This window comes from Microcaecilia unicolor, chromosome 3 (assembly GCF_901765095.1).
Source record: "Microcaecilia unicolor chromosome 3, aMicUni1.1, whole genome shotgun sequence".
NCBI classification, from domain to species: Eukaryota; Metazoa; Chordata; class Amphibia; order Gymnophiona; family Siphonopidae; genus Microcaecilia; species Microcaecilia unicolor.
In genome coordinates this window covers 213,922,924-213,944,310 of record NC_044033.1, presented here as the reverse complement: position 1 = coordinate 213,944,310, position 21,387 = coordinate 213,922,924, and the positions used below count along the sequence as shown (strand labels likewise).

General features: G+C 45.9%; 1 protein-coding gene across 1 annotated transcript in view; it reads left to right on the top strand.

Moving 5' to 3' along the window:
* ABHD16A (abhydrolase domain containing 16A) overlaps positions 1-21,387 on the top strand; it is a 60,785-nt gene that overhangs the window by 33,611 nt on the left and 5,787 nt on the right. The window contains exons 10-19 of the mRNA XM_030197442.1: positions 123-186; positions 292-341; positions 1,384-1,507; positions 2,939-3,043; positions 4,423-4,486; positions 5,605-5,661; positions 7,235-7,297; positions 8,948-9,024; positions 19,583-19,681; positions 19,764-19,810. Of these exons, the coding sequence (XP_030053302.1) occupies positions 123-186; positions 292-341; positions 1,384-1,507; positions 2,939-3,043; positions 4,423-4,486; positions 5,605-5,661; positions 7,235-7,297; positions 8,948-9,024; positions 19,583-19,681; positions 19,764-19,810 (750 nt within the window). The remainder of the gene's footprint in view (positions 1-122; positions 187-291; positions 342-1,383; positions 1,508-2,938; positions 3,044-4,422; positions 4,487-5,604; positions 5,662-7,234; positions 7,298-8,947; positions 9,025-19,582; positions 19,682-19,763; positions 19,811-21,387) is intronic.

Here is a 21,387-nt window from a genome sequence, read left to right as displayed (position 1 = left end):
GTGTGGCTGCATTTATCTGCTGTTTACAGAGAACCCCCATTACAAATGACCAATTCTATTTAATTCTCTTGCCCTTTCTCTGTGAATTATTTTAACCTGTCTCTCTCTGTCTCTCCCTACAGGTAATATGTTGTGAAGGAAACGCAGGCTTTTATGAAATTGGCTGTGTGGCCACACCTCTGGAGGGTACTCACACACACTCTTAGTTTTTGGATGGGGGAGGGGAAATGGATTTGTTATAAGATCTCCACCTCTCACCCCTCCTTTTTCCCCTGTGCTCCTGTCTTACAGCTGGATACTCCATCCTGGGCTGGAACCATCCGGGCTTCGCTGGCAGCACTGTGAGTCCCAGGGGACATGAGATTATAAGTAAAACATCTGTTTCAGTAGCACCTTGTAGGCAGACTGAATAAACCCACCTTTTCACTTGGATGAAACTTTTTCTGGGTTATTATAATAATTCTCGTGTTTGAAGGTGGTACAGGAGTGGGGGAGGGGGCTAGCATCTAAAAGACTCCAGCTGAGTAGGGATGGGCCTAGTCTGGTCTGGTTTTTGCCTCATTGCATCAGTGCAGTGCTGTGAACAACCCAGAGAAAACTAAGGAGAAGGACAAACTGAGAATTGCCACAAACTTTAAAGAACAAATGGCCCATATTCAGCCTTGGCAAGAGCATGACTTTTCTTTTTTTTTTTCAATGCTGGTCACCATGACTGAAAAAATCTGGTTATTCAGATAGCCTTTTTGCGGACTAAATATCGCTGCTAACTGCAGAGACTGCCCACTGCCTGCCTTGGCACTATCCAGATAGTACTAAGGTACTCTAGATATTTAGCAGCCCTGTCCAGATATTGCCGCTGAATATCAGCGGACAGCCATGGCTAAGGGGGTTATCTATATATTTCCCTTTGCATATCAGACCCTATGATTCACAGAATTACTAAAGAAATTTTAATAGTGTCATGTGGACTTTAAGCAACTGGACTTCATGTGCAACACCCACACGTTCTGAGACCTACGTTGTGCCTGAAGGTACAGTTGAGCAGCCCCAACCTCATCATAGGATGAAGCCTTCAAGAAGATATTCAGACAGAGCCAGCACACTCTACCTTATGTACTCTTGGGAATTAGAGGAAATGGAAACTACAAGTCCCAGCATGGCCTGGCGGGGGGAGGGGGTTCAACCAGAATTGATTGAGCTTCGATGACCTTGGCTATTCTTCATGAACTGCCAAGGGACTCTAGATAGTGCAAAGTCTGCATTTTTATAGAAATAGGACTTCTTTCATATCCTGCAGAGGGTGTCACATACACTCAGAGCTTCAAGGGGGGGGGGGCTTTGTTTGTACAGGAGCATTTAATGTGTTTGTCTCATCTGTTCTAGGGTGTACCCCATCCCCAGAACGAAGCCAATGCCATGGACGTGGTCATACAGTATGCACTGCACCGCTTGGGCTTCCAGCTAGAGGACATAGTGATATATGCCTGGTCCATTGGAGGCTTCACAGGTCTGTCCAGCATGTGCTGGAGGTGGGAAAGTCAAAGAGGCAGTTGACACCATATATCTCATCACAGGCTGATGAGCAGAGCTGGTGTTAGACATTCAGGGGCCCAGGGCAAACACTGGTGAGGGAGCCCCAAAGCTGGTCTTCAGCTTATGCCTTCAGCTTGTTTGGGGGGCCCCTGTACTAGGGAGGCCCAAAGCAATTGCCCTGTTTGCTACCCCCCCCCCCCTAATGCCAGCCCTGCTGATGAGCATAGTTTATGGTCTATTCAGCTTAATATACTGCTAATCGTGAGAAGGGGGGCACCTACATGTGGGTACAGTGGGTTTCTGGTGGGTTTTGAAGGGCTCACATTTACCACCACAAGTGTAACAGGTAGGGGAGGGATGGGCCTGGGTCCACCTGCCTGAAGTGCACTGCACCCACTAAAACTGCTCCAGGGACCTGCATACTGCTGTCAGGGAGCTGGGTATAACATTTGAGGCTGGCATAGAGGCTAGCAAAAAATATTTTTAAAGTTTTTTTTTTTTTAGGGTGGGAGGGGGTTAGTGACCACTGGGGGAGTAAGGGGAGGTCATCCCTGATTCCCTCTGGTGGTCATCTGGTCAGTTCGGGTGCCTTTTTGAGGCTTGGTCGTAAGAAAAAATGGACCAAGTAAAGTCGCCCAAGTGCTTGTCAGGGACACCCTTTTTTCCATTATCGGTCGAGGACACCCATGTGTTAGGCACACCCCAGTCCCGCCTTCGCTATGCTTCCAACAAGCCCCCGTGAGCTTTGGTCGTCCCCGCGATGGAAAGCAGTTGAGGATGCCCAAAATTGGCTTTCGATTATGCTGATTTGGGCGACCCTGTGAGAAGGACGCCCATCTCCCGATTTGTGTCGAAAGATGGGCGCCCTTATCTTTCGAAAATAAGCCTGCAAGTCAAACAAATTAGTGAAAAGAAAGGAACTCCAAATTTTTAAAATAAAGGTGAAAATTAGAAAGGAGGAATAGACATGTAGCTATGATAAGACAGGTATTTATGCAGGCTGGTGTACCCCCTGTTCACACGCAGGCCTGTTCCTTAACAAATATTTTAGGCCTGTTGAAAGAAATACATTTTTTAAGCTGCTTTAATCTTGTGAAAGGAGGGCCAAAGGCATGGAAAGAATGCACATTGCTGAGGAGAATCTAGGTGAGCCAGTCAAGGAGAGGGGATATGCAGCTGTGCATATAGGGACCATAATGTTTGTGCTGGGTTATATGCAGTGATGATGGATGACAAGTAAAGTGGGGTGCAATCTTTAACTACTGGTGTATGGCAAAGGTATATCTTAAGAGAAGAGCTGCTGCCTCATTACTTAGGGGGAGAGAGATAGAGAAGACCAAGTTTGTGGAGAGATGCCGTCTTATTAATAAAGAGGGTTGAGTCTAACCGAGTACATCTTTTACAGGTACCTGGGCTTCCATGTCCTACCCAGAAATCAGTGCTCTTGTATTGGATGCCTCCTTTGATGACCTTGTACCCTTGGCTCTGAAGGTCATGCCCGAGAGTTGGCGTAAGGCATCCTTGTTCAGATTCTGTTCTATTGTAACTCGTGGTATATTACATATTGGCTGAATGTTAGGGTGGTATAACCTCCCCTTTACCTCTTTAGTCTTCACTCCCAGTCCTCGATGGCCACCAAGTGTTCTGGTTTCCAGGATATCCCTAATGGATATGCATGAGAGAGATTTGCATACAGTGAAGTGGTAGGTAGGCAAATGTTTCTCATGCATATTTGTTATCCATTCTTGTCTGGGTTACCTAATTCCACTATAGTTACACGTATTTTGTAAGCATTACACAGCAACTTTATTATTGAATCTTACTTATTCCAAACTCTTATTAAAATATATAGCCACCAAATCTCATCCTTTGTTTCCCTCATACATAACCATTCATACCTGCATTCCTCCATACATACATCACCCCCCCTAACATTCCCCTGCATCTAGTCCATCATTGAATCATTACTGATTATCAAATCAATGCTTATCTTGATAGTGGGAACGATGACACAATATGTCCTCAAAGCTCCTTAAATGCCAAGACGATACAACGAACCACTAGCTTGTACTAGCAGCAGTCCGATGACTCCTCAATGTTTTACACACTCCTTGGTTGCACTTTGACATCTCAACATTCCTTAGGGCTGCTCGATACCACACTGTAACTTGTTCATTCCATTCTTTCTCACTTTGACGACCACAGTGATGTGTCTAAGTTTGGCGCCAGACCATGGGAGTCAGGAGGAGTGCCTAATCATCCGTGTTGTCGCATGTGGACCCCTGAAGACACTGTTATAGCAAAACACGATCTGTGAAGGGTCGTAGCAGTACGGCATTGTTGAGCACTGAGGTGAAAGTTGAACTCAAAATACCCCAATGCATCATTGTGGTCGTCAAAGTGAGACAGAATGGAACGAACAAGTTACAGTGTGGTATCGAGCAGCCGTAAGGAACGTTGAGACAAGTGCAACCAAGGAGTGTGTAAAACATTGAGGAGTCATCGGACTGCCACTAGTACAGCTAGTGGTTCGCTGTATCGTCTTGGCATTTGAGTAGTGTTGAGGACATGCAGGGGAATGTTGGGGGGTGATGTATGTATGTAGGAATGCAGGTATGAATGGTTATGTATGAGGGAAACAAAGGTTGAGATTTGGTGGATATATATTTTAATAAGAGTTTGGAATAAGTAAGATTCAATAATAAAGTTTTGTATATGGCATGCATATTTGTTAGGGATATCCTGGAAAGCTAAGCCATTGGAGGTCCTTGAGAACCAAAGCCCTATCTTCTGCTTGTCACTGCCCTGTCTTGCTGCATGCATGTCCCTTTTTATTTTTACCCTTCATTTGTCTAAGCAGCTTCTCTCTGCCTCCTCATCTTGCTGTAGGGGGTCTGGTGACCAGGACAGTACGGCAGTACTTGAATCTAAATAACGCTGAGCAGCTGTGCAGGTGAGTCTCTGGCCACGTTGACACTGCCTTTACTTCCCAACCTCAGATTGTATTGACATTACCCTGATACGAACTTCTATTCAAGCCTTTATCGTGTACTGCTAACAGATTTCCTCTTAGTGACAGTAAAATTATATTTACCACATGGATCAGTAGTTCTAAAGTGATGTCTGCAGTGTGTCATATCTCGCAATGATATATTCACAGGATATGTTACACTCTGAGGATCACTGCATAATGTGTTGCAGAGAGAGAAATTATGTTATAGTACATAAAAACATAAGAGTAGCCATACTGGATCAGACCAATAGTCCATCTAGCCCGGTATCCTGCCTCTAACAGTGGCTAAGCCAGATCACAAGAACCTGGCAGAAACCCAAATCATGGCAACATTCCAGAACCCCAAAGAGTAACAAGATTCCGGAATCACAACGAATAGCAAGATTCCATGAAGAATCTAAAAGAGTAGCAACATTCCATACTACAAATCCCAGGGCAAGCAGTGGCTTCCCATGTCTGCCTCAATAGCAAACTATGGACTTTTCCTTCAGGAATTTGTCCAAACCTTTTTTAAAACCCTGTCAATATTGGAAAAATCTATCCATGGTGTATCATGCAGGGTCAGTGTTCAAAAGATATTTGTGGGAGCATACATCATGCAGCTTACTTGAGTAACTGTCAAATTTATACCTAATGTTATAGCACATATGAAGTCACAATTTCAGAAGATTCACCCTTTGACGAGTAAAAACCATGCTATTATAACACGCTAAAATTATTCATGTGACCCACTGTAGAAAAAGATTGGATATCTTTGATAAAAATTAAAATTTAGCTTGTCACTCTAGGAATATTGGCTGCTTATGGGTTGTACAGGATCCTTTATAAGGTAAGAAGTTTGAGCCAGTGGTTCTCAGTCTCCACCTGCTGGAAGGAGAGTGCATACCCAAGTGTCTGGACTGGTCTGGAGGGATGAAGAGGAAGACACCTTTCTTGTCACCCATGATGAACCTCATGGTTTTGGCCTACATATATCACACAGTCATTTGTGTACAGTGTATCACACCCTGTCACATCTGTCTGAATCATGTCACTTTTTCTCCTCTTTTCTGTTTCAGATACCAAGGCCCCGTGTTGCTGATTAGAAGGACCAAGGATGAGATTATCACCACAACGTAAGTATTTTGCCCAGTATTAGCACATCCCTTTTATCTGTCAGCTGTGAAATTTTTTTCACATTTGAATTTTAGTAATCTGGGCCTCTTTTATTATGGCCTTACCTTAACTTGTAAAAGTTTCTTACCTGATTCTGTTTATGCTGTATTCTTCATTTATTCAAATCAATGTGATACCTGCATGGGACTAAAATGTTCACTTCTGTACTTAACAAATATCTAAATTGTTACTGGTTAATATTATTTCCCCAGCCTGTTCATGATATTCATTTGGCTACTGCAGGGAGAACCTGGACTACAAAGCTCAAGCTGTCACCTCACTATAGCAGATGGTAGTCATGATCTTGGGATAGGGGTGCCGGGCTGCAAACCAGCCAGGTTTTCAGGATATCCCTAATGACTGTTCATGACATATATTTTGCCGTGTATGGAAATGTCATGCATATTCATTAGGAATGCCCTGAAAACCTGACCGGTTTGCAAGCCTTCCAGGACTATAGCTTGAGGCCCCCTGTCTTAGGGTGTCATTGAATTGGGCCAGCCTAATATCAAGTATCAATTTATTTTTGATGTACTGCAAAATTTTATAAAAATATATATCTAAGCGGTTAACAAATCTAGACTAGGGAGGTACATAAGACTACAGAACTGGTCTATGCTCCCCTATCCTAATCCTTCAGCATACCCTTCTTCTTACACCTCCCACACAATCTATTACTTCCTTCTTCCTACCCTCCCTTACATTTGTTCCCTTACTTAACTACTCATTAACTCCCAATTCTCATCCTCCTCCCACTACCCTACATCTTCCGTCCTCCTTTCCTTGCCTGTCTTACATATCCACTCATAAATGACCATGTCATTTCTTACAATGTTATAACTGTACCCATTCTGTATCACTTTGTTACCTAATATATTATGTAAGCCGCATTGAACCTGCTAGCGAGTGGGAAAGTGTGGGATGTAAATGTTACAAATAAATAAATAAATTAGGGGACTACACAAGGACAACTAAAAATCACAGACTGGGGTATAAAAAAACAAAAGGGAAACATATGAGGGAGAATAATTTAATTACAATGCAATAAAAAAACATAAAGGTAAGTGGGAGCGGAAAGAACATATGGTTAGGATAGCAGTGATTGTAGTGTAGCAATGCATGTTTGATTCCTGGTTTAAGTCTTCCGCTTCCTGGATTAGCTGAGATTAAGGATGCTATGGAGGCAGCATTCATAACCCCTAGGAAGGAGTCCCAGTCATTGTGCATTGATGACACCTAGTGGCTGGATTAAGATTCATACTTGCGTTGTGAAGCCCAAATGTGTGACCCCTGGCCAAGGGTTACGGCTGTGATGAGTGGGTTAGGTGAGATGGGAGGAGATACCAAATGGAAGGAAAAAATTCCTGGGTATTTTCAAATACCAGATCCCAGCCCTAGTTCTGACTGAGTGGGAATCCCAATGGAACCGAAAGAAACCATTGAGTCAATAAAAGGTTGTTGCTGAGTTAAATGGTTTGCTGATACGAATTGTCAGAGCTGACATTTCCCTCCTTCCCCCACCTTCTTTCTTAGGGTCCCTGAGGATGTCTTGTCAAACCGAGGGAACAACCTACTCCTGCGTCTCCTGCAGCATAGGTGAGTTTTAGCTCTGCAGAGGAAGGGATCCATCACTCGCACTGAAGTCCTAGAGCCAGATTTCTTGACTCCAGTCTTTCAGGCTGTGTTTGTAATATGCACAGTAAATATTAATTTAATATACATGTATATGCTTTGTCCAAGACTGTGTCCAGATTAAGCAACTTCAGAAAGCAATATGACAAAAGTTTTTTGACAAATAAGAAAGTGGTAGAAGATGTATTCTCCTTCAGTAGAGGAATTATTGACCCAGGCACTGAGTTAATGGCAACATCTGGTGGATGGACAGAAGTTCTTTGCTTTTTCACTGCAGTATGGAATTGGCTGCAGAAGTACAATCTGTAGTTTTAGATTCTCCACCGCATTCTCATTACTACAAAAGAAGAATATTAATAGTTACTACTACTACTTATAATTTCTAAAGCGCTAGTAGACATACGCAGCGCTGTACGTTTGAACATGAAGAAACAGTCCCTGCTCGACAGAGCTTACAATCTAATTAGTACAGACAAACAGGACAAATAAGAGATAAGGGAATTACTAAGGTGGGGATGATAAAATAAGGGTTAGGAGTTAAAAGCAGCATCAAAAAGGTGGGCTTTTAGCTTAGATTTAAAGACAGCCAGAGATGGAGTTAGACTCTCACATGAAGGTTGGACTCAAAGGAGACCTTGTATCATGTTTCAGTTTAAACTCAACGATGCAGTGAACAAATAGAATGTTAGGTATTATTAGGAAAGGAATGGAAAACAGAAAATGAGGATGTTATAATGCCTTTGTATCGCTCCATGGTGCAACCGCACCTCGAATATTGTGTTCAATTCTGGTCGCCGCATCTCAAAAAAGATATAGTGGAATTTGAAAAGGCGCAGAGAAGGGCGACAAAAATGATAAAGGGGATGGAACGACTTCCCTATGAAGAAAGGCTAAAGCGGCTAGTGCTTGGAGAAAAGGCGGCTGAGGGGAGATATGATAGAGGTCTATAAAATAATGAGTGGAGTTGAACGGGTAGATGTGAAGCGTCTGTTTATGCTTTCCAAAAATACTAGGACTAGGGGGCATGCAATGAAGCTACAATGTAGTAAATTTAAAACGAATCGGAGAAACTTTTTCTTCACTCAACGTGTAATTAAACTCTGGAATTTGTTGCCAGAGAATGTGGTAAAGGCGGTTAGCTTAGCGGAGTTTAAAAACAGGTTTGGACGGCTTCCTAAAGGAAAAGTCCATAGACTTGGGGAAAATCCAATATTTCTGGGATAAGCAGTATAAAATGTTTTGTAGTTTTTTGGGATCTTGCCAGGTATTTGTGACCTGAATTGGCCACTGTTGGAAAAGGATGCTGGGCTTGATGGACCTTTGGTCTTTCCCAGTATGGCAATGCTCATGTACTTATGGCATCACTTCCTCATAGAGCAAGTTTCCCCCAGCAGCCCTTCCTGCTGCAACCAGGACAGATTTATAGCTCTCAGCTAAATCTTTGAAATTAAATCCTTCATTTGCATTAGCAGCTGTTAAGGGAAACTGCAGCCTTCATTTCTGAAATAATGTTATAATATGCACCAGCAGGAAACGGCAAAACTCACTTTATGCATCGTGTTTTCATTGCCGTTTACTGTTTCTCCCCCTCCTCTTTCTTCATTTTCTTTCCAGGTATCCCAAGGTCATGACAGAAGAAGCAGTGGCTGTAGTGTGGGAGTGGCTGGGGACAGCCAGCTCTGTGGAGGAAGGTAAGCATGCTTTCTTTAAAGGTCATGGGGCGTTCACGAGCACCTAGCAAAGGAAACGAAGATGACTTGGCTAGAGTCTCTGGCATTGCTTTGTGAAGGAGGTACAAGAGTGGTGGGAATAGAATTGCTTTTTAGGGGATCCACCATGTTTAGCCCACTCCTTTTTTTTTTTTAACTCCAGCATCATTTTTTGCTTCTACCACCACTTTCAGGAGTGCATTCAAGGCATCCATTACCCTTTCCATGAAAAAATATTTCCTGATGTTCCTTTTGACTGCCTCCCTGTAGTTTTATATCATGTTCTCTCGTTCTAAGTTCTCTTCATTTGGTAAAGGTTTGTTTGTTCAGTAATTCTGTCATGTATTTAAAGGTCTGTATCATATCCCCTCTGTCCCTCCTCTCCTCTAGGGTATGCATATTAGGAGGTGATAAGGATGAAAGTCGGGGTGGATAAAGCTAACTGGGTTGGTGCCAGTAGGCTAGAAGTTTGTGGAACCTAACCAGCAGGTTGTTCGTAGCTGGGTACCTCTAGAAACCTGGATATTTGGACAGTAGTAGTCCCAGAAAACAACAAGGCAACCGATCTGCAAAATCCAACGTGGAAAGCAAACTAGCAGATCAGTATAATATCCCAAAAAACTTTATTGACGATACCGTGTATGAGACAAATGCCCGACACAGGCCGTGTTTCGCCCAACGATAGGGCTGCTTCAGGGGCTATAATGAACAACAAACATATTAAATTATAAAACATAGCAAATTATAAAACATATATATATATATATGTATGTATGTATATCTAAAATACAATGTACATATGAAACAAAAATTGTGAATATCTATATAAGAAACATGTACGTGTAAACCATAGACATGAATTCTGAACATGAAGAGCCCCTTTTGTTTCAGAAATTAAAATATATACAGTAGACATATCAAATAATACAATATAATAGACATCAAGTGTTCATCAAAATTATAGTATAAAAATACATATGAATATATATAAAATATATAAATATAACAACCAACAGAACAACAACACATATATTCCACATATATTGAACCTATATTATAAAATACCAGCAAAAGAAGGGTTCAATCGTAAAAATTGGAAATCAAGAAACAATTAAAAAATACATGAGCGAAAAAATGAATAAATGAACAAAAGATTAATGATTTTTAAAAATTTTTAATGCAAGAATAAAAAATAATTTAATGCAAAAAATAAAAGAATTTTTATGATTAAAGAAATGTTTTAATTTCCACAGCAAATAAAAAAAACGATAATTAATCAAACAAAGAATTCAGGACACCTATCTAATTTATATCTTTCTTGAATAAGAGCGGCTGAAGGAAGAGGAACAAATATATGATTGCAAACTTATGAGAATAACAACTCAAAAATTATTAAAAATAATGGTAAAAACAAATAAAGATATAAAGAAGTATGTAATACTTACTGTCAAATAATCTATCAAGACAAGGATATGAAATGTTCTTCATAAAAAAACCAGCATAAGCAGTTCAAAATAGCATATCCCTGAATAAAAAAAAAAATATATATATATATATATATATATATATATATATATATATATATATATTAATAAATAAACAAACCATGGAAAGATAGATACATTCATAATTTTTTCTTTTCTTTTTAAAAAAAATTTTTTTAAATCATTTATTCTCCGAGGACAAGCAGGCTGCTTGTTCTCACTGATGGGTGACGTCCACGGCAGCCCCTCCAATCGGAAACTTCACTAGCAAAGTCCTTTGCTAGCCCTCGCGCGCCCGCACGCACCGCGCATGCGCGGCCGTCTTCCCGCCCGAAACCGGCTCGAGCCGGCCAGTCTTCTTTTGTCCGCACTCGGTACGGTCGTGTTTTCGCCGTGTCGAGCCCCGGAAAGTCGACCTCGCGCGTCCAAATTATTTTTGAGCGTGTTTTTTTCCTTCGGGAAAGCTTTGTTTCAGTCGGGAAGTGCTCCGGAAACCCTCCGCCGGGTTTCGTGTCAATCCTCCCCGTACTTCCAGCTTTTTGCCCCGGTAAGTTTTCTTTCGTCGTCGGGGTAGGCCTCTTTTCGGCCTCGGTCGAGATTTTTTCTCCCTCTGAATTTTTGGTGCTTCAAATTTCGCCATTTCGGCTTTTGATTTCGCCGGCGTGATTTTTCCGCCCATGACATCGAAGCCTTCCAGCGGCTTCAAGAAGTGCACCCAGTGCGCCCGGGTTATCTCGCTCACTGATCGACACTCGTCGTGTCTTCAGTGTCTGGGGGCCGAGCACCGCCCTCAGAACTGCAGTCTGTGTTCCCTGCTTCAAAGGCGGACTCAGGTAGCGAGACTAGCCCAGTGGAACGTGTTGTTCTCGGGCTCTTCGTCGGCATCGGCACCGGGATCTTCGAGTGCATCGACGTCGTCAGCGTCCAGACCATCTTTCTCGGCCGCCCCTGCATCGAGTGCATCGAGGCATCGGGCCTCTGCATCGGCGCCGAGACATCGGATAGCTGCATCGACGTCGGTGGTACCAGGACCTCGTCTGCTGATGTCGTCGGACGGTGGTGCATCGGGTGGAGTGCAGGTGAGGGCTGTCCATTCCCCTGCTGGTGGCGGTGAGCCCTCGGGTGGGTCTCCTCCTACCCTGAGGGCTCCTGCGGTACAGCCCCCCCGAGATCGACCTTCTTCAGTCTCGGCCCCGAGGAAGCGACGGATGGATTCGACGTCCTCCTCGTCGGTGCCGGGGAGCTCCGGTGACATGCTTCGGAAGAAATCGAAGAAGCATCGACACCGGTCTCCTCCCCGTGTCGGCACCGAGAGCTCTGGGTCGCCGAGGGATTCGGCACCCAGCAGGCATCGGCACCGAGAGGACCGCTCACCCTCTGTTCAGGAGGTGTCGATGCGCTCCGCTCTGGACAGCCCGGAACAGCCTCCACGCCCGGAACAGGTACTGACGTCGACGCCTGCATCGACCTCCATGCCTTTCTCTGCAGCCGCTCTGAACGAGAGCCTCCGGGCCGTTCTCCCAGAGATTCTGGGGGAGCTGTTGCGCCCTACCCCTCCGGTACCGGCGGTGCTTGCGCCTCCGGTGCCGTCGAGCGTGGCGCCGGCTGGCCCATCGCCCGGGGTGAGGTCCCCGACGTCGGTACCGCGTGCGGTGCCGACTGCGGCCACCTCCCAGGAAGGCTCCCCGACTACGTCGGCGGAGGGAGCTTCGCCGATGCGGGCGAGGGAGTCTACCTCTCGACGCCCCCATCGTGGACGTGGCTCCACGGAGTCGAGCCGGGCGCGGTTGCAGACGCAGGTCCGTGAACTTGTGTCTGACACCGAGGGTGAGGCCTCGTGGGAAGAAGAAGAAGATCCCAGATATTTCTCTGACGAGGAGTCTGAGGGTCTTCCTTCTGATCCCACTCCCTCTCCTGAAAGACAGCTTTCTCCTCCCGAGAGTCTGTCTTTTGCTTCCTTTGTCCGGGAGATGTCTACGGCCATCCCCTTCCCGGTGGTTGTGGAGGACGAGCCCAGGGCTGAAATGTTTGAGCTCCTGGACTATCCTTCTCCACCTAAGGAAGCGTCCACGGTTCCCTTGCATCATGTCCTAAAAAAGACATTGCTTGCGAACTGGACGAAACCGCTAACTAATCCCCACATCCCCAAGAAGATCGAGTCCCAGTACCGGATCCATGGGGACCCAGAGCTGATGCGCACCCAGTTGCCTCACGACTCTGGAGTTGTGGATCTGGCCCTAAAGAAGGCTAAGAGTTCTAGAGAGCATGCTTCGGCGCCCCCGGGCAAAGACTCTAGAACCTTAGACTCCTTTGGGAGGAAGGCCTACCATTCCTCTATGCTCGTGGCCAAAATTCAGTCTTACCAGCTCTACACGAGCATACACATGCGGAATAATGTGCGGCAGTTGGCGGGCTTGGTTGATGCTCTTCCCCCTGAGCAAGCCAAGCCTTTTCAGGAGGTGGTCAGGCAGCTGAAGGCGTGCAGAAAATTCCTGGCCAGAGGAGTTTATGACACTTTTGATGTTGCGTCCAGGGCCGCTGCTCAAGGTGTGGTGATGCGCAGGCTCTCATGGCTGCGTGCCGCCGACCTGGAGAATAGAATCCAGCAGCGGATTGCGGACTCGCCTTGCCGTGCGGATAACATTTTTGGCGAAAAAGTCGAACAGGTGGTAGAGTCTCTCCACCAGCGGGACACCGCATTCGACAAGTTCGCCCGCCGGCAGCCTTCAGCTTCTACCTCTACAGGTAGACGATTTTTCGGGGGAAGGAAGACTGTTCCCTATACTTCTGGCAAGCGTAGGTACAATCCTCCTTCCCGACAGCCTGCGGCCCAGGCTAAGCCCCAGCGCGCTCGCTCTCGTCAGCAGCGTGCGCCTCAGCAAGGCCCCGCGGCTCCCCAGCAAAAGCAAGGGGCGAGCTTTTGACTGGCTCCAGCAGAGCATAGCCGACATCCAAGTGTCAGTGCCGGGCGACCTGCCAGTCGGAGGGAGGTTGAAAGCTTTTCACCAAAGGTGGCCTCTCATAACCTCCGATCAGTGGGTTCTTCAAATAGTCCGGCAAGGATACACCCTCAATTTGGCCTCAAAACCTCCAAATTGCCCACCGGGAGCTCAGTCCTACAGCTTCCAGCACAAGCAGGTACTTGCAGAGGAACTCTCCGCCCTTCTCAGCGCCAATGCGGTCGAGCCCGTGCCATCCGGGCAAGAAGGGCTGGGATTCTATTCCAGGTACTTCCTTGTGGAAAAGAAAACAGGGGGGATGCGTCCCATCCTAGACCTAAGGGCCCTGAACAAATATCTCGTAAAAGAAAAGTTCAGGATGCTTTCCCTGGGCACCCTTCTCCCCATGATTCAGCAAAACGATTGGCTATGCTCTCTGGACTTGAAGGATGCCTACACACACATCCCGATACTGCCAGCTCACAGACAGTATCTGCGATTTCAGCTGGGCACACACCACTTCCAGTACTGTGTGCTACCCTTTGGGCTCGCCTCTGCGCCCAGGGTGTTCACAAAGTGCCTAGCTGTGGTAGCAGCGGCGCTTCGCAGGCTGGGGGTGCACGTGTTCCCATATCTCGACGATTGGCTGGTGAAGAACACATCCGAGGCAGGAGCCCTGCAGTCCATGCAGATGACTATTCGCCTCCTGGAGCTACTGGGGTTTGTGATAAATTACCCAAAGTCCCATCTTCTCCCAGTGCAGAAACTCGAATTCATCGGAGCCCTGCTGGATTCTCGGACGGCTCGCGCCTATCTCCCAGAGACGAGGGCCAACAACCTGTTGTCCCTCGTCTCACGGGTGCGAGCGTCCCAGCAGATCACAGCTCGGCAGATGTTGAGATTGCTGGGCCATATGGCCTCCACAGTTCATGTGACTCCCATGGCCCGCCTTCACATGAGATCTGCTCAATGGACCCTAGCCTCCCAGTGGTATCAGGCCGCTGGGGGTCTAGAGGACGTGATCCACCTGTCCACGAGTTTTCTCGAATCCCTGTTGTGGTGGACGATTTGCTCCAATTTGACTCTGGGACGTCCCTTCCAAATTCCTCAGCCACAAAAAGTGCTGACCACGGATGCGTCTCTCCTGGGATGGGGAGCTCATGTCGATGGGCTTCACACCCAAGGAAAGTGGTCCCTCCAAGAACGCGATCTACAGATCAATCTTCTGGAGTTGCGAGCGATCTGGAACGCTCTGAAGGCTTTCAGAGATCGGCTGTCCCACCAAATTATCCAAATTCAGACAGACAATCAGGTTGCCATGTACTATGTCAACAAGCAGGGGGGCACCGGATCTCGCCCCCTGTGTCAGGAAGCCGTCAGCATGTGGCTCTGGGCTCGCCGTCAAGGCATGGTGCTCCAAGCCACATATCTGGCAGGCGTAAACAACAGTCTGGCCGACAGGTTGAGCAGGATTATGCAACCTCACGAGTGGTCGCTCAGTTCCCGTGTGGTACGACAGATCTTCCAGGTGTGGGGCACCCCCTTGGTAGATCTCTTCGCATCTCGAGTGAACCACAAAGTCCCTCAGTTCTGTTCCAGGCTTCAGGCCCACGGCAGACTGGCATCGGATGCCTTCCTCCTGGATTGGGGGGAGGGCCTGCTGTATGCTTATCCTCCCATCCCTCTGGTGGGGAAGACTTTGTTGAAAATCAAGCAAGACCAAGGCACCATGATTCTGATTGCTCCTTTTTGGCCGCGTCAGATCTGGTTCCCTCTTCTTCTGGAGTTATCCTCCGAAGAACCGTGGAGATTGGAGTGTTTTCCGACCCTCATCTCGCAGGACGAAGGGGCTCTTCTGCATCCCAACCTCCGGTCTCTGGCTCTCACGGCCTGGATGTTGAGGGCGTAGACTTTGCCTCTTTGGGTCTGTCACAGGGTGTCTCCCGCATCTTGCTTGCTTCCAGGAAAGACTCCACTAAGAGAAGTTACTTCTTTCATTGGAGGAGGTTTGCCATCTGGTGTGACAGCAAGGCCCTAGATCCTCGCTCTTGTCCTACACAGACCCTGCTTGAATACCTTCTGCACTTGTCTGAGTCTGGTCTGAAGACCAACTCTGTCAGGGTTCACCTTAGTGCAATCAGTGCATACCATTGCCAAGTGGAAGGTAAGCCGATCTCAGGACAGCCTTTAGTTGTTCGCTTCATGAGAGGCTTGCTTTTGTCAAAGCCCCCTGTCAAGCCTCCTACAGTGTCATGGGATCTCAATGTCGTTCTCACCCAGCTGATGAAACCTCCTTTTGAGCCACTGAATTCCTGCCATCCGAAGTACTTGACCTGGAAGGTCATTTTCTTGGTGGCAGTTACTTCGGCTCGTAGAGTCAGTGAGCTTCAGGCCCTGGTAGCCCAGGCCCCTTACACTAAATTTCATCACAACAGAGTAGTCCTCCGCACTCACCCTAAGTTTCTGCCAAAGGTCGTGTCGGAGTTCCATCTGAACCAGTCAATTGTCTTGCCAACATTCTTTCCCCGTCCTCATTCCTGCCCTGCTGAACGTCAGCTGCACACATTGGACTGCAAGAGAGCATTGGCCTTCTACCTGGAGCGGACACAGCCCCACAGACAGTCCGCCCAATTGTTTGTTTCTTTTGATCCCAATAGGAGGGGAGTGGCTGTAGGGAAACGCACCATATCCAATTGGCTAGCAGATTGCATTTCCTTCACTTACGCCCAGGCGGGGCTGGCTCTTGAGGGTCATGTCACGGCTCATAATGTTAGAGCCATGGCTGCGTCGGTAGCCCACTTGAAGTCAGCCTCCATTGAAGAAATTTGCAAAGCTGCGACGTGGTCATCTGTCCACACATTCACATCTCATTACTGCCTGCAGCAGGATACCCGACGCGACAGTCGGTTCGGGCAGTCAGTTCTTCAGAACCTGTTTGGGCTTTAGGATCCAACTCCACCCCCCGAGGGCCCTGTTTGTTCTGTTCCAGGCTACACTCTCAGTTAGTTGGTAAATTTTTTAGGTCAATCTCAGTTATGTCCTCGCCGTTGCGAGGCCCAATTGACCATGGTTGTTGTTTTGAGTGAGCCTGGGGGCTAGGGATACCCCATCAGTGAGAACAAGCAGCCTGCTTGTCCTCGGAGAAAGCGAATGCTACATACCTGTAGAAGGTATTCTCCGAGGACAGCAGGCTGATTGTTCTCACAAACCCGCCCGCCTCCCCTTTGGAGTTGTGTCTTCCCTTGAACTGTATTGTCTTGCTACATACTGGACTGGCCGGCTCGAGCCGGTTTCGGGCGGGAAGACGGCCGCGCATGCGCGGTGCGCGCGGGCGCGCGAGGGCTAGCAAAGGACTTTGCTAGTGAAGTTTCCGATTGGAGGGGCTGCCGTGGACGTCACCCATCAGTGAGAACAATCAGCCTGCTGTCCTCGGAGAATACCTTCTACAGGTATGTAGCATTCGCTTTCTTTCATTCTGTATCTATCTTTCCATGGTTTGTTTGTTTATATATATATATTTTTTTTTTTTTTTTTTTAAACTGATCTGCTAGTTTGTTTCCCTATTTGGACAGTAGAGTCACTCCTTTTGGTAGCTAAGTTATTTCAAAGCTTATATATACATGATGGATTATGGGATCCTGTTTACTTATGTGCCTTTATGTTAAAGAATCAATGAGGAATAAAACACACACTGACTGAAATAAAGAGAAATACTGTAAAAATAGTCATGCTTCTAAGTTTGTGTTGAGTAAAATGATGGAAAGTTGTATTGTTATTATTATACTTGTCCTATTTTAAGGAGAAACCAAGGCAAAAGAAATCATCAAAACTGTCCAGTCCATAAAAGCATAACCAACTCAATACAACACAACATCTTCAACATACTCTCATACACATATCAGACATACATAGCAGTAAGAACCTCTCAACTACGGTCAAACTAAAAACATCCACGTTAAAAACATTTTTTAACTAGAATATAAAAAGAAGTAATAGGTATCAAAATGCAACATAATTTCAAGACAATGCTGAAAAAGCCATGCTCTGCGTAGCTTTAGAAAACATTGTCAAAAAATTTTGAAAGAGCCTCAAATCTGTAGCCAAAGAATTCCAGTGTAAAGAGGTAAATATCATGTACCTCAGGGATATGTACTGGAAAATGGAATAATGTTTGAAATGATCAGATTTACAAATGAAACAAAAATATTCAAAATTGTTAAACCACAGTGAGGACCTGCAGAAGGACCTTGTCAGAATGTGGATCTGGGCTTCCTAAGCATCTCTCCAGTCTCTTGTATTTACGCATTCCTACCAGCAGGTACGAGTAAGAACCACTGATTTCAGAGTGAACCTAAAACTGTCCTGTGCAGTCCTCAGCCAGTCAGTATTTTTCAATCTCCAGCAGATGGTAGACATGGGTAAGCAGATTGGCCGTGAACGCCCTGGCTAAAGGTGAAAGCCTCAATGAAGTTTCTGGTGTTTGAGGACCTGCTAGTGCGGGACTAGTGCAGATGCTGGATCCGACTCTATATCGTCTTGCAGTTTGGTTCTTCAGGTGGCATGGTTTTGGAAACAAGGGTATTCTGGAAAAGTGATTTCCACTATGGCAAGGTTGCAGAACAGATCTCCCTCCTTGACATATGAGTTTGGCACATTTTTAAGGCTGGTTTTGGGAGGGGTGGCTAGTCCTCATAAAGGTGTTTGCAGTGATGATTCTGGAGAATGGCCTGGATAGAGGGTTGGCGCTGGCCTCACTTAAGGTTCAGATTCCAGTGTTAGCATGCTCTTGAGATTTGGTGCAAGGCAAGTTGGTGGCTTGTCATCCAGATCTAGTTCACTTCTTCAGAGGTGTGAAATTCATTCAGCCTCCCAGAGTTCATAGGTTCCCTCTTGGAATTTCTATCTGGTGTTGTCGGCCTTTGATGGATGTCACGTTGAAGGATGCCATCACCCACTGTGTAATATGCTTTATTCAGTCTGACTTATTCAGGAAACCTACACTCCCCCATTTGATTGACTGCTTACCTGTCCTTTAGACTGACTGTTTACCTGTCCTTTAGATTGTAAGCTCTTTTGAGCAGGGACTGTCCTTCCTCGTTTAAATTATACAGTGCTGCTTAACCCTAGTAGCGCTTTAGAAATATTAAGTAGTAGTGGTAAAAACCTCTAAATTAAATCAATGGGGAAATGAGAGCATATAGCCCAGCAATTGAAGGAGTCTTGGCCGTGCTTCATCTCCCAGTTCTTACTGACTTTCTATATTTGACTTAGTGAGGGGGAGGAGTAGCCTAGTGATAAGAGCACTAGGCTAATAACCAGGGAAATCCGGTTCAAATCCCACTGAAGCTTTTTGTGATCTTGGGCAAGTCACTTAACCTTCTGTTGCCTCAGGTACAAACTTAGGCCCCCCTTGTATCGAGCTGTGCTAGCACCAGCCATTCAGCAATGCTAACAGAGCCTATTCAAAGTGAATAGGCTTTGTCAGCATTACCGTACCGGTAGCCGCTAACTCGGCTTGATACAAGGGGGCCTAAGTTTGTAAGCCTTAGGGAGACAGGCCAGAAATGGAATAATAGAAGAAAAGAATTTGGATTTAGCTTGGGCCTTTTCAGTAGTAGCTCAAAGCCATGTTACATTCAGGTATAGGATACACAATCTAAGTTTGTACCTGAGGCAGTGGAGGGTTAAGTGACTTGTCCAAGATCACAAGGAGCATGGTATGATCTTAACCTGGCTTCTTGGTTCTTATTCTGCTGCTTTAACCATTAGGTTACTCTTCCGCTCCTTGTATCTGAGTTATCTTTGACTCAGTTTTGAAACTTCAGTATTTCTGAATTTGGGAGCTGGAATGCATTGCATTGGGGAAAGTATTAATCCTTTCTTTGCTTCTGACTAGTAATTTGAGACTGTAGTGAGCAGACCATGCTGTGACTATTGGAGCCGACTCTGTGGGTGCTTGAGCACCCCCAATATTGAGAAAATTCCTTGTATGTGTCCAGGGAGGGGTTATTTTCATTGGGCTTAGCACCCCCAATAATTTTGAAAAGTTGGCTCCTATGGCTGTGACCATCACTTTCTGAGCCGAATCCCCCCTCTCCTTTTTTTTCACTCTTGCAGCTTCTGTATATAGCCAGTATGAGGTGGAGGATGATTGGTGTCTGTCTGTCCTGCAGTCCTACAAAGCCGAACATTCTGGAACCTTTCCTTGCAGCGTTGGTAAGTGTTTAGAAGACAGGTCTCTCTTACACTGCATACAGAATTTTTGTTTTTAAAAATGTTATTTTTTTCTGCCCTGCAGGGGAAGATATGACTCCAGAAGGGAAAAGGCAGCTTGCTCTCTTTCTGGTAAGTGCTATGATATTACAAGTGCTCTCTTTTTAACAATTACATTCAAACAGCAAGAAGAATATAGATACTAAGATCTGTAACAGAGTGGACACCCGGAAGGGAGTGGAAAACATGAAAAAGGATCTGAGGAAGCTAGAAGAATGGTCTAAGGTTTGGCAATTAAAATTCAATGCGAAGAAATGCAAAGTGATGCACTTAGGGAATAGAAATCCACGGGAGACGTATGTGTTAGGCGGGGAGAGTCTGATAGGTACGGGTGGAGAGAGGGATCTTGGGGTGATAGTATCTGAGGATTTGAAGGCGATGAAACAGTGTGACAAGGCGGTGACCGTAGCTAGAAGGTTGTTAGGCTGTATAGAGAGAGGTGTGACCAGCAGAAGAAAGGGGGTGTTGATGCCCCTGTATAAGTCGTTGGTGAGGCCCCACCTGGAGTATTGTGTTCAGTTTTGGAGGCCGTATCTTGTTAAGGATGTAAAAAGAATTGAAGCGGTGCAAAGAAAAGCTACGAGAATGGTATGGGATTTGCGTTACAAGACGTATGAGGAGAGACTTGCTGAACTAAACATGTATACTCTGGAGGAAAGGAGAAACAGGGGTGATATGATACAGACGTTCAAATATTTGAAAGGTATTAATCCACAAACGAACCTTTTCCGGAGATGGGAAGATGGTAGAACGAGAGGACATGAAATAAGATCGAAGGGGGGCAGACTCAAGAAAAATGTCAGGAAGTATTTTTTCACAGAGAGAGTAGTGGAGTCTTGGAATGCCCTCCCGCAGGAGGTGGTGGAAATGAAAATGGTAACGGAATTCAAACATGTGTGGGATAAGCATAAAGGAATCCTGTGCCGAAGAAATGGATCCTCAGGAGCTTAGTCAAGATCGGGAGGCGGGGCTGGTGGTTGGGAGGCGGGGATAGTGCTGGGCAGACTTTTATACGGTCTGTGCCAGAGCCGGTGGTGGGAAGCGGGACTGGTGGTTGGGAGGCGGGGATAGTGCTGGGCAGACTTGTACGGTCTGTGCCAGAGCCGGTGGTTGGGAGGCGGGGCTGGTGGTTGGGAGGCGGGGATAGTGCTGGGCAGACTTATACGGTCTGTGCCCTGAAGAGCACAGGTACAAATCAAAGTAGGGTATACACAAAAAGTAGCAAATATGAGTTATCTTGTTGGGCAGACTGGATGGACCGTGCAGGTCTTTTTCTGCCGTCATCTACTATGTTACTATGAGGCATATTTTCAAAGCACTTTGGGAGGCTAAGTTCCATAGGTTTCTATGGAACTTTGGGAGGCTAACAAGCTCATTTTCAAAGCACTTAGCCTCCCAAAGTTCCATAGAAACCTATGGAACTTAGCCTCCCAAAGTGCTTTGAAAATATGCCTCTAAGTGCTTTGAAAATGAGCCCGTATGTTACTATCTGAAAGAGGAGCTGGCAGGATGGGAAGACTGATGTGTAAAGATTGCAAGAAAACTGTAGAAATATTAAACAAATACTTCTGCTCAGTTATTCACAGCAAAGGCATGGAGAGGGGGCCACAGATAACTAGCAAAAATACATAGCAAAATGAAATGGGTAT